General features: G+C 44.8%; 1 protein-coding gene across 7 annotated transcripts in view; it reads right to left on the bottom strand.

Moving 5' to 3' along the window:
- RNF220 (ring finger protein 220) overlaps positions 1-13,048 on the bottom strand; it is a 212,779-nt gene that overhangs the window by 26,731 nt on the left and 173,000 nt on the right. For 4 of the 7 annotated variants that reach the window (XM_027649086.1, XM_027649090.1, XM_027649088.1 and 1 more), the window contains 4 exons: positions 5,322-5,418; positions 4,196-4,282; positions 2,481-2,536; positions 682-760 (listed from right to left, as the gene is read on the bottom strand). In XM_027649086.1, coding sequence (XP_027504887.1) covers positions 682-760; positions 2,481-2,536; positions 4,196-4,282; positions 5,322-5,418 — 319 coding nt within the window. Of the gene's footprint in view, positions 1-681; positions 764-2,480; positions 2,537-4,195; positions 4,283-5,321; positions 5,419-13,048 lie in introns of all 7 variants that reach the window. The other 3 variants (XM_027649089.1, XM_027649085.1, XM_027649087.1) reach the window with 1 other exon arrangement.

Below are 13,048 nucleotides of genomic sequence, written 5' to 3'. Positions count from 1 at the left end.
GAAAAAGAAATTCTCTCACTGAGGCTTCTACCAAGTTACAGTGCTGTTGAGGAGCAGTATCTCTCCCTTTTGCTGGAGAGATGGAAGGTGGAACATGCAGGTACCATGGAGAAAACAGAATAAAGACCACGTGAAAGACTGCCCTCAAAAACCAAGGTGCAATGACAAGAAAACTTCTCCAGTAAAAGTAGGATCCCACAATACATTTTCAGGGGGAATCCAGAAGGCCGAAGTACAGCTTGACAAGCCAATTGCTTTTGTCAGGTTAAAGTGGGTTTTGAATCTTTACCTCTTGTCCAAAGTTCCAGCTCTGGTCTAGGTTGTTATGCAACACACAACATTTAAAACTCCACGTTAACTACAATATGGTGGAAAGCATATTTACATATTCTAGAAGGAGGCAATTTGCAGTGGAGAAGCCCTCTGGAAGCTGTGCCCAATTCCTCATCACTGGGTACCTGCACACACAGATATGTGCTGGAGAACTCCCCACAGGTCCTGTGACCATAGCAGCAGCAAGTGCTCCAAGTCCAGGCTTCATGTTGGAGCACAACTTCCCTTCTCAGTGCTAAAAGCTTCAAATATGCCCACCCTCAGATTACCACTGCTTCTGGGAGCATCAAGTGGGACACTATAGTTCCTTAAAACAAGAAAAATGGAAGCTATCCACTTCACACTCACTTTTCAATGTCACTGTTCTTACAGGTCTTCTGCATGGTCTCCTGTTTACTGCTTTCACCATTACTCGTTGAGGGCATTTCTGCTGAGGGAAGAACAGAAAAATTAGTAAGGAACATCTGATTATTGCAATGAAATAGTCTGAGCGAGTCACAGTTTCAGAGGACCCCAATGAGTCATTTTCATGCCAATTCTCAGCACGAGAGAGAAGGCACCGATGTTACATGTCCCTGTCTGGCAGGGGGAGGCTCTCTCTGGACAGAATGCTTCTATGATTCAAGGCTGAAGATAAAACCTCTACCCTCTTCCCATTTCATCCTGACTGACATTCACAGATGTACCAGTTGTTTAAGCCAGGATTTCATTCAGAAGGATTGATGCAGCTGCCACACAGAAGTGTACTTCTACAAAGATGGGTCCAGAGCAAATCCACACAGCCCAGACCCTGCTCTCAGCTTCTCCCTTTTGCTGAGAGCCCTCAGATACAAGCAGAAAAATGCATGTCAGGTAACTAATATGACAGAACTGCTCATCATGGCTGCTCCCAGCACTGGAGAGGGTGTGAGACACCAGCTGGAGATGAGACAGATGAACTGTCCTGGGGCCAGCCCCAGGGCTGTAGGTTCAGCACCGTAGTTTCAGGTAATAAAAGGTATGAAGAAAACAGCTCATAGCAAGTGTCATCAGGGCTGCTTCCCTCATCACCTCTGTGGCTGTAGCTGCTGCAGCTGATCATACCTACAAGCTAGTGCTCCTACATCACAGAAAATAAATGTGATTGCCTATCCCACAGAAGAAAATGCCTGCGATAGATATCCTATGTTCTCCATTTAACCATCATGCCCTTGGCAAAACCGGTTCTACTCAACCCCCTCCCACTGGCAAGCAGTTATGTCTTGTAGGTACTTTCAAGGCTGGGAATCAAATGCCCAAAGCATGACAGTAACAGAACAGGGAACAAAATCATTGGGACAAGTCTCTTCAGGTCGCTGAGCTTCAGTTCCCTTCCTAAGGGAGATGGAGCAGCACTGCCCAGCTCTGGAAATGGATTTGGCATCTGCAGCTGGAAAGCGCCAGGTTTTATTATTCTCATATTTCCACTAGGTTGCTGTTTACACTTTTACTGCTGCTGGCATTAAATAAAAAAACCCAGCAGTCAAATGGTTTTAACGCTTCCCCCTTCCTTAATGGTATGAGCTTTCAAGTAATGCATGCAAAGGTACATATTCACATTAACTCATTTGCTCTGGAGTCTCAACTATAGGTCATGAGGTAGGACAGTTCCTACACTCTGAAAGCTTCAGAGACGTAGACTTTTCTTGCCATACAGAGGCCAGCAAAGACAAGATCTACCCAAAAGACCATGATACAAGTCTCTAGCATACCCTTTCGAAGAAGGGAAGATAAGAAAGCAGATGAAAAAAACCCAAGCAATAGGTGTGCCTGTGTAGTTTAAACCCCCAGCAGCTGAGCACCACCATCACACAGACTCTGCAGGCTCCCTCTGTAATACAGCAGTTTGCCTTTTAGTGACACAACAGCAAGTCAATCCAATCCCTATCTCTTATCACCATACCAGTTAAGGTGGCATTTTTGGGAACTTCCCCAGCTGCCACTGACTACAATTAATTGTGCTGTAAAGTTTCAAAAAGATGGTGTGACTGTATGTGCATATATATCTGATGACATTCTGCAAGAGCATTAGTAACTACCCTGCCCAAGTACTGGCAAGCAGAAGATATGGAATATCTATCTGCCTTCCTGTAGCTTACAAATTAATAATTTACAAGTTCAACACTCACCGTCGCTGGCCCATTTAGAAAACTCCGGTGTTATTCGAGTACTGGGTGTGCCACCACTAAAAGAGAAAAGGGCAGAATGCTAAAGGTTGAATATGGAAAATTTTGCTGCTCAGAAAAAGATACCCCTTCCACCCACCACTTCTCTCTCAATAATTCTATCCATCAGTCTAGGCTTCAAAACGTGAGTGGATGGCCAGCTGCAGGAGGTGTTTTTGTGCTACTCCACATTTCTACCACTGTTCTCCCTACCTGCACTTCTAGCTGTGACCTCTGCAGAATCCCACAGGGGTTGTGATGCTGACTGAAGGCTTGGGATTCAAACAGCACCTGTGACCTAAGGCTCATTTTTGAATGCACTGTTTCAAAGATGAACTTCACTTGTGAACAGAAACCTACTGCGCTGCAATAGCTTCTCCCTTTAGGAATAACTTTACACCTTCATAAGCCCCATCTTTTCCATCTTCCCATTTGAAAAACAGCAGCACTGAAGTACAGACAGCTCCTAAACCTGTCCATTCACTTGCAAGCCAGTAAGAGAGACAGTAAGAGAAAGGAATCTTTGAGCAGGCTGTGAGTGTATGATGCTTCAGCTCTCTGTGCCAAGACAGTTGCACTCAAAGGTAACACAGGCTTCAGGCTTCATGGCTTCAGCTACACCACTGCATTTCTACAGAAACTCACCAGAATTTCAACGTGCTTTTACAAACAACATCACCTCTCCTGTTTCAGAGATGGGCAAACAAGCCCAGGAAACATGCAAGGACCTTGCCCAAACAGCAAAACAATGTGTTAGGTGCAAGACACATGAAGGACCTGGGTCTCCTGGCCTCAGGTCCTCGGCTGTCTCACCAAGCATAAAGTGTCCACAGCCACTGATAACCCAGTATCTTCTTGCTACAATACCACAGTCCTGGTTGTGAAGGATGTTCAGCATCTTTGAAGCCCTGCCTTTGGACTAGCATGGTTAGCAAAGTATTGAATGGACCAATGGTTTGGATCCAGTATGGCAGATGCCACTTTTCTATGGAGTGAAACCTAATTTTGAACTAGTGTTTGCAATAGGCTAAGCAGTAAGAAAACTTCATTTCACTGCTCTATCAATCCCTTCAACCTTGACCTCACAGGATCACTCAGTGAAAGAGATAGAGGGGTAATTTAAGTCATGTTTTATGCAGGGCAGAGGGCTTGGAAAGCAATCCTAGCTCCCTGGTAAGACTTATTTTATTTGCCTAGAATGCTTCCCCAAGTGCCCTGAATGCTGGCTGCCTACATTCTCCACATATGTATTGCTGCACACATCCTGCAGCAATCCAGAGCTGAATACAGAAGGATTAATTTGCACATGCCACAACACATAATGGGATGCAACGAAATCACAGCCTGGGTGCCAGACTCCTACTGTGCTGAACAAGATTTGGATGGGCTCATGCTATACTACTAAGAGACCCCATTTAATAGTGAAGCAAGATGATGCCTTAGTACAGCACAGTTCAGAGTAAAGACTGCACTGCCTGGGCAGTGGGGTGGCTCAGGGAGGGAGAGTGTGCAGGGAAGCTTTCCTGAGGCTGCACAGGTAGAAATGGAGACCCACCTGTCAGACTGTGCCTCTTTGTAAGTCTCTCGTTGTGATCTCTGCATTCAAGCGAATGAAGATTTTCCACAAACTGAGATTCCCCAACAGTAATTAAAGTGATTTGGAAAGGCATGATACTTACTTTAAAACAGCACCTCGGAGCGCCTCCCTTTCTTTGGCTTCACCTGGCTCTTCTCCAGTGCAAGGGATAACGTCTGCCTCTGTGTACCTGAGCACAAGGGGTTAAGGAACACACAGCCCTGCTGCAGAGATGGTCGGGGACACTACGGGATACAGAATTAATTCCAACTGGGAACACCTCAAAAGAAGAGGGACTGGTAACCCTGAAAGGGCTTGCTTTTAAACTCTGGAATAAAGTTTTGTTTTAGGTGGAAGGAAACGGCAAAGTCTTTTGAGAGTAACATAATGCCACTACCTCTTAGAAGGGGAAAATCAATTCCTCAACCCCTGCAAGCCTAACCTGAACAATTCCACTATTTCTGTTTGAGGTATAGAGATCTTTTACCAGCTAAGGGCTGGGGCTTCAATCTTAAAGGTTGGTACAGATTTCAATAAAAACTAATTCCATAGGTTTTATTGAAAAAAAAATTACAGTTAGAGCAGTGTCTGCCAATACTCTTGCAGGAATTCCTCCTTGATGGTTGTTACAGCTGCTGCAGGGCAGAAGTCTGCCCACAGTTTTCCCAGAGCTGTGTCCAGAGAGCCTGGTTCCCAGATAGAGAAATCCCCAAATGACAGTTGATAAGAGTAATGATCTCCCAAATTATAGAAGTTCCCTTAATGACACATCTGCCCATAAACTGTTCAATGAAAGGAAAAAAAAAATCAGTCTGTCAGAGGGGAAGGTGAAAAGTGCTTACTGAACAAAACCCTTGAAAACAAAGGGGGGTCTTCTGGAAAATAAACTTAATTCCTACCCAAAGAGCAGGAAAAGCTATCTATATGGAAGAAACCTGGATGGAGACAACAGATTGCTTATGAACAGAATAAAGAAACATTAACTGATCCCCTGCAATGTCTCCTCCAGACTTCAGGTCTGAAGTAGTGTGGCATCAACAGAAAGATCTCAGAGGGAGTAACTGGGAATCCCTGCTAGTGCAAATAACATGGTAACTGGAGAAGGCTGTGTCATTTCCAGCAGGGCTGGACGCAGATTATCCACCACTTCCCAGGGCAGTGCTGTATGAAAGGTAGCTGTAGATGCACCTCTGGGTTCCCTCTCAGCAAGAGCCTTTCAAAAACGATACTGTGGTTTCCCGTATTCGAGTGTGTCGTCTCCATCCACATCCAGGTCAGCGTCGCTGTCTGGATTCTCCTTGCCACTGCACATGATAAACCCAGAACCTGAAGGAAAATAAAACACATGGATGAGCATTTAAATTGGAGATGAAGTGTAGATCTCCTAAGAATGGTGCTGCAGCACCAGTCTGCATGATGTCCTTTACTCTTAACAGCTTCATAAAAGGTATCACCTCCAAAGACTGCACAAGAACACTCACAGAACTGCTCTAACTTCCTAGATTTTATGTTCCAAATGCCCCCCTTTAGCTCTATATGAGTGATTTTAAAATGTAAGGGTCTCTCTCAAAGGCAGAAAAAACAATGAAGCAAAATAGGAAAGACTAATTTTTCACAGAAACAGTTAACACAAAATCGACACTATTAGCAGGTAAGAGAAGGCCACAGGGACATTCTGAATTAGTCCTTAATTCAGATGCAGAGGGCAGGGAAAGGCTAAAATACAATTAGAAATATCTTTTTCTTTTTAAAATGCATTTAGTCATGGCTTAGATTTTTTACAACTTAAAACACTTAAGAACAGCAAACCTGTTTCTAGAAGAAGGGGGAAGGGGAAAAAAAAAAAAATCACACTTCACAGTCATTAGCAGCTCCTTACAAGCACTTCTTATATGAGCAAATTCCAATGCAACTCATCAAGAGTTCCAGCACAGGTGGGTCAGGCACACAACCAGTCCCACCTCCAGCAGGAAGCAAGCCTTTACAGTTCCACCTGAGACTGACTGTGCAACAATTGCCACTTTCTAACACTTTATACATTTATTTTGGTTACCAAGCATTTTGTTGACTGTTACTGCAAACTGTACCCAGGTTTCTTTTAATTGAATCTGCCTAAACACCTACAAAGATTAATCTTCACATGTTATTTGCTGTCTAAGGTTTATTAACAGAAGGGAAACTGTAGAAGACATATATTTACTCTTTATGTGAGCTAACATTGAATATGCTTTCTCCCACGAGACTGGACATTAAGCAAAGGTCTCCTGAACCCCAGAGTGCTGGAAGATCCTCTTCTGTGTTCAATTCTGCAGCAGATCTAAGCTGTTTGGGAACATAAGCTTTGCAGATAGAAATGTGCTCACTTCACCTGCCTTCAGTACTCCTTCACTTACACCTGGCTCAGACAGAGGTGCCTGCTGGGGCCTGAAGGAGCATCCAGATGGCTGGTGACCCAAGTTTGTGGTAGACCAGGGAGCACGTCCCAACTGCAAACACTGAAAGAGTAAGGCAGATGTCACCTTGGCCTTGCACAAATGCCCCAAAACGGGTACGTTCCTGCACTGTTAATGTGGTTTTAAATGCAGAATACAGGCAAAAATTATTGTAGGAGTACTGAATATTATATACATGTCTGAAGAATGAGGACACTCCAAAGCATTAGGGCAGTCATTTTAGTGCTACCAATGTCTGAGCCTGTTCATCCCACTGGGCTCTCACCAGCACACTTACACAAGCCCAGAAGAGTGAACTGTATTTCTAACAGTCTGCATCTGCATCTGTGCAGAGAGCAGGGTAAAGCAAAGGTCTCATTTCCAAGGACATCATGCAGACACAGTTCTTCACTGTGGCTCTCTAGGAATGGATGCTCTCGCTGATTCATTAAGCCCCCAATAAAATTTGTTTATATGGATTTGATATTTCTCTTCCCTGAATATCAAGAAGGTCCTTAACGAGTGATAGCTGTAGCACGACAGCGATTTTAAGACTAACCTTTCCCTAGAAGCATAAACTACCTTTTACTTCCAAGTAATTGCCAGACTTAATTTTTAGCAGAGGTAACACAAGCAGCACCAACAATGCAGGAGCCATCCTCACAGGTCAGCCCTGTGGTGTCACTGGGGCAACCCTCTTCCAGCAGACCCCTGGTAGAGTGTTTCATACTGGCTTTATGCTGCCAGCCAACACGTGTCACGAGCTGCCTCCTCTTGCTCCAATGGCTCATCTAGTAAATCCTGACTCATTCAGTTCATCACAATGTTTGGGAGAAGATTTAGAGGAGCAAGAGAGACCTGTCAAAGAAGCTGGATAGTCTTTCAAAGCTGCTTTAAAAGTCAAGAGTGGGCGATGGGGTGGTAATTTATAGGCATGGCATTTAACCTGCAGTAACACCATCCCCTGCACCTGGCATTACTTTAGCCCATCACTTCTCAAAGGCCATAAACTTTGGACACACAGGTCTTCATTTTTCTTGTAGCTGTGGGAAACACAAATCATGTAAAGCTGGAGCTGTGACTTGGCCAGTCCCAGGAGGTGATCTGAACGTTAGCCAGACAATGAATACTTGGAGCAAGTGCCTTGGTTGGTGGGGGAAGGTGTCCAAAAGAGTGAATGTAAGTGGGACCACTCCCTGTGTCCCTCTCTCTGCAAGGATGCCAAGCACACAGCAAACGTGCACCTTTCCATCAATTTTGTTTCCAAGTGACTCAAGCCAACTAGTGGTTTATGGCTAGAGCTTAAGACAAGAAGATCTGCTTACTGTGATACAGGTTACAAATATTAAGGCACCTTGACTTCAGAATCCTGGTGTCCTTGCTCTGAAAACCTTTGTACTTAAGAAAATCCCTTTTAAGTCTGAAAGGAAAATACTCCAGAGCTTTTGCTGAATCCATGTCTATAATAGGAACCACTGCATTGCCAACAGAGTACTATGCTCCCTACATAGGGAGGGGTACAAGGGGAAGGGTTTGGACAGTATGTGTTGCAATGGCAGATACTCACTGGGATGATCTGATATAGCCTTTTAGTCAGAGAGGAGGGCACAGCAGAAGTAGAGAAGTTCACAGGTTGAGGGGTATGAGAAAGGTAAATTTTCTTTTCTGATCAAACAAGGACTCCCAGACTGACGACTAAAGGAAGGCACAGTGAGATGATCCAACTCTCAGTTTTTCAATAAATTTGGATTTTATATTTTTTTTGACATGACCAAGTGCAGTCCACTGCAATATGGAAAAAACCTCCCCGATTCAGAAACTGTATGCTAACCAAAGTAACCTCTGTGAATCCAGAAAATACTCTGAATATAAGCTGTGCTATCAGCTTTAGGACTTCAGAAGCTGCTTTTGAAAAAAAGAAAAACAAAACCCACAAATATGTTTCTGATGCGAATCAAGATTCATAAAACCCAATACTGCCCCTGCACACAAGAGAACACCAAAGAACAGGATGCAAAGCTTGGCCCAGCATCACCTGTGGAATGAACGGCCTGACATCAGCATCCTAACGCCCTTTTTTCTGCAGCAGGGATGGATTTTGAGGCCAGTTCCAGTGGGATGGCGTTTGGTGCCACAATTTCAACCTGACCCTCCTTGTCTAACTTCCTGAGGTTGCTTCCATGCACAAAGCCAGTGAAAACACCCACGCAGCTGTTCAAATATTTGACGTCTGAACTGCCTGACATTATTCATTCATCTCAGGCTCATTCAAACCAGATTTCTGGACAAGTGCTGTTATAAATGGATTAAGAGGGCCACTAAATGCAAGGAAGGCCCAAAATGATCACACCTGCTTCTCACTAACTCAGCTCAAATGTAAAGAGGGCTCACAACTTCCAGCTCCTGCTGGTGGTGTACACTGCCATCCAGGAGCAAGGAAAACATGAAACAGAGTGCAGAGGGCAGAGCGGAATAAAATGGCCTTTGCAACAGCATTGTTTTGGACCTATTAAAGGAGAACAGGAGCTTCCAGAACACCCCCTACCACTACACTTGGGTGATTTGCAATTCAATAGTGTGCACTGGGAACAGAGAAGGGTTCCTCCAGCAAGGCTCAGCTTCTGAAGGTCACGCAGTAATTCACAGCCATCAGCAACACTGCCTAGAGCGGACCTCTAAAGCCAGCGCTGCTATCCAGAGGTCAACGCTCGGGAACAGAACTTTATCCCCACGTGTTAATGAAGTGAAATCCGGCAACTGAATGTTAAGTTGCGAGTCTGACCTAGGAATTCATAAGAGACACGATCTGTTATTCACAGAAGCAGCTGTGACTCTCTGGAGTCACCCAAGGCCTGAGGAAGGTAATTCCACATGTGAATTTGAAAATGCTGCTTTCAGATGCAAAAAGAACAAACCCAATGCAGCCCCTCCTGTAACGTTGCTGTTCCTTGCTGAAGAACTTTTTGCTCTTGCTGTGCATTTGGCAGGAGGCAACCACTTGTCATAGGCTGCCAGCCCTGATACAATTAGCCTTCTGATGCTAAAGCAGCACGATTCTCTGACAGTCTTAATCCCAGCTGCCTCCTTAAGGTCCAGACAAACAGGAGTGAGCAGGCAGGTCAGACGCTGGGGCCATTAAGCAGAGAAAAAACAAAGTTACAGCTCTGTCTCCAATCCCCATTGCTCTTGTAGCCAGGTGCTCTGACAAGCAATTCCAGCACTGGTATTGAGTGGCACCTCTATAAACCCTGTGACAGTTTGGGAGACAAACTCGCCCATCAATCAGAATGTACCTATCAACATCACTTACCTAGCACTGTGTACACAGCTTTCTTTGCTTGGGCTGGCCTCAGAGCAGTCTGCCTGAGCACCAATTCAAGGCACTTTCTGAAAAATTTAGGTACTCTACACAAGCAATGGTGTTTTTGAAATACTGACTTGGAAGTCTGAAAAGCAGAAAAAATTTGCCTGCCTCTTCACCACTGCCAGCTGCAAGCACTGGTAGGCTACAGGAATCAGCTGAGCTTGAAAGAGAAAACACTTCACACCCTTTCCATGCACCTGTTAATAATGGCTGGAGATAAATCTCACCAGAAATCCTTTCCTTCCCCTTTTTGTAAGTTGTCATAGCACTTTTCTTTCTCCTAAATCATCTCCTACGCCTAAGCATCCTCTCTGACCTCTGCACTGCTTCTCAAATCTCACCTCCTGTGTGCAATTCCCCCAATGACTGGTCACCTCAAGATCTCTCAAGTGAATGGTGGCCCAGGCTAAGATCGAGAGTCATTAACGTGACATATAAGCAGATTCACAGAATGGATAAAAGGACTTCACATTCAAGTCCCTCCTTTTCTCCATCACATTCAGTGGCAGATGGTCAAAGTGACAACATATGCTGCTTCAGGTGCTGGCAGCACTGCTGGCTCCTGCACAGGCACAAGCTTACAGGGAGACTGGCAGTCTTAGGGGTAGAATGGTAAGACAACCAGACCACTGCAGACCCAAAATGAGCCTAATTTCATGAGCACAGGTAGGACAGCACAGATTTACTGTGCCCCACCTCTGCTCCTCAGCTCCTGTCTGGGCACATAAGTCAGTTTTAGGGGCCAGCTGTTCTGTATACATTTAATTATATGTTTAAATTTAATTGTCACTCCAAACAAAGCCAAGGAAGAAAACTAAGATGTCACTATTATTATCTGCACCACCATTATGAATGCAGCTACCAGATGCTACTCATGCAGAGGATCAAACTCACCTGGATAACTAACATTTCTCTGGTTTGGCCCCCAAGGAATATGGGAGGGGGTGTCAAATCTATACTGGAAATACTCTAGAAATCCAGAATTTTGTGTAAATTCTGTAAATGGGTCTAAATTCAAATCCATCTCAGAGGCATACAGCTCTACTGGGGCCTATTTTGGCCAGGAAGAGGCATTCATTCTGTTTGCAGGTAATTTACACGCGTTCAGGAAAGAAGAAAAAAAGCCTCCCATAAATCTCCAGAACTGTAGCCTTTGCTAATTACACTCCTTGCAGTGACCCCCTTCTGTACAACCTCCCTTTCCAGCACGTTCACTCTATTTTCTTACCGAAATGTCACTCGTTGGCTTCTTGGAGAGTAAAAACAATGAAGGCAGTAAAAGTAGTTTATGCAGACTCACGGCCAGGCCTCACATACTTCCCGAGAATGGCTCTAAACTGGGTTTATTTCATCATCTGCTGAAGTATCCCAAACTACTGCTAAGAGGACAAAGTGGCCTGGATGCCGTTTTATTGTAACAGGCATTTGGGAAGAAAGAGAAAGCCATCAAAAATTCTTGAAAACAAGAGGAAGGCAGAGATGAGGCCACGTTGAACAGAGGCCTTTATACAGATCTGTAATACCTCCCCAGCCTTATTTTTGGTCTGTGAAATTGTTCCCCCACGTTTTCCTAGCACAAACAGGGACAGAATAGTTCTGGTGACATTCCCAGCCTGCTGCTGACAAAAATCACATTCAGAGGCCAAGAAAAGCTGCTTACAAGACAAGGGTTTTATCTCTCTAGAGCCAGATCCATTTAAAGCAAACCAGTGATTTACCTGGAAAACTGACACCCAAATGTGTCGTTACAGCACACACCTGAAACAGCAGCTGCATCCATCTGATGCTGTCTATTAGCTCTCAAAGAGGCACAAATGGGCTGCCAGAGACCTGACTGCTTACTGGTGTGGATGCTTACAATGATCTTTGCTAACAGATCACAGAAACAGCTGCCTTTAAAGAAAGGGGCCATATAATTTTACGACCACTAAAATAATTTTGCAGCAGCCTGCTGAACAAAGGGCAGGCAAGCCCTGCTGTACAGGGTAAGAGCCAGCTGCTGCAAGGCTCAGGGAAGAGGCTTCCCCACCTCTTGCACAACTGAGGAGTATTCCAGTGATGTCTTTTATGGCTCTTGTAACCCATCAGGTACAGATCATGGCTGCAGACAGAAAACAGCACTCAGACCTGTGGCCATTCATGGCTGTCTCCTAGAGCCTCATGCTGGCCTGATGCACTAAGGCGAGAACAGCCCCAGGTCTATCTCAAAGGCTGCTCTTCAAAACCTGGAGCTGAAGTACAAAAGCAGCAGCAACAGCCATGGTCTCTGCAGCTACAGCTCGTTTTCCACAGTCAGGGAAAGGTGGATCTGAAAGCTTTTGTTCCCCTGGGGAGAGGGTGGAAACAAACAAAAAAGGAAGAGGGAGAATTAAAGTAATCTTGAATCACTAAGCAGATTCACATCACTGGATCAATAAGCACCACTGACAGGGATCACAGGAATGTCGCAGCTTTGCCAATAATAAAACAGCACAGCAGAGCTTGGAGGATGACTTTTCTAAGGCAGCCGAGCATGAAGCAGCAGGGCTGGTGAACAGCTGAAAGTGACACCCTGGCTTACATCGGGCCACTGCCAGTGGAGGGGCTCGATGCAGTTTGCTTTAAATAATGATGAGCACAGAGATTGTATTCATGGGGGAAAGGCAACCAAGGACTGGAGAAACCAAGGGCTAAATTTCACAGGCCAAACACACGTGCTCTTCCCCCCAAACTAATTCTTTTCTAGGTTGGAAAGAAGAAAGAAAAATCAGTGCTAATTTAATCAATTGATCAGCCTATTGATTGCAAAACTGGAGCTGCTAGTTAGCCATGTGCTGTAATGCCCTCAACTCTGAAACCACAAAACACACCATTGATTTCTTCACTTCCAGCTCCAAAACAAGAAATAAAACCAGGCTTTCAGTGGAAAAACAACTTCCTCGTCCAGGGAGAAGATGCAAGCAAAGAAGAGAGGCCAGGAAACAGGGACAGCCGCATCTTGCGAGGTTCAAACTGAAATTAGTTACAGATGCAGTCACAGTGTCTTGTGTAAACTCTATCGATTGGGTGGCTGACAGTCTTGGGAGCCTCCATAGTAGGACAATCAATCCGGCTGCAGTGTCACCTGCCACTTTGCTGAACAGTTGACAATGCAATTATCCAGTGTGGAGGCAGGGAGTTG

Source organism: Corapipo altera, unplaced genomic scaffold (assembly GCF_003945725.1).
Source record: "Corapipo altera isolate COAL_440 unplaced genomic scaffold, ASM394572v1 112, whole genome shotgun sequence".
NCBI classification, from domain to species: domain Eukaryota; kingdom Metazoa; phylum Chordata; class Aves; order Passeriformes; family Pipridae; genus Corapipo; species Corapipo altera.
This window is presented reverse-complemented; position numbering and strand designations above follow the sequence as displayed.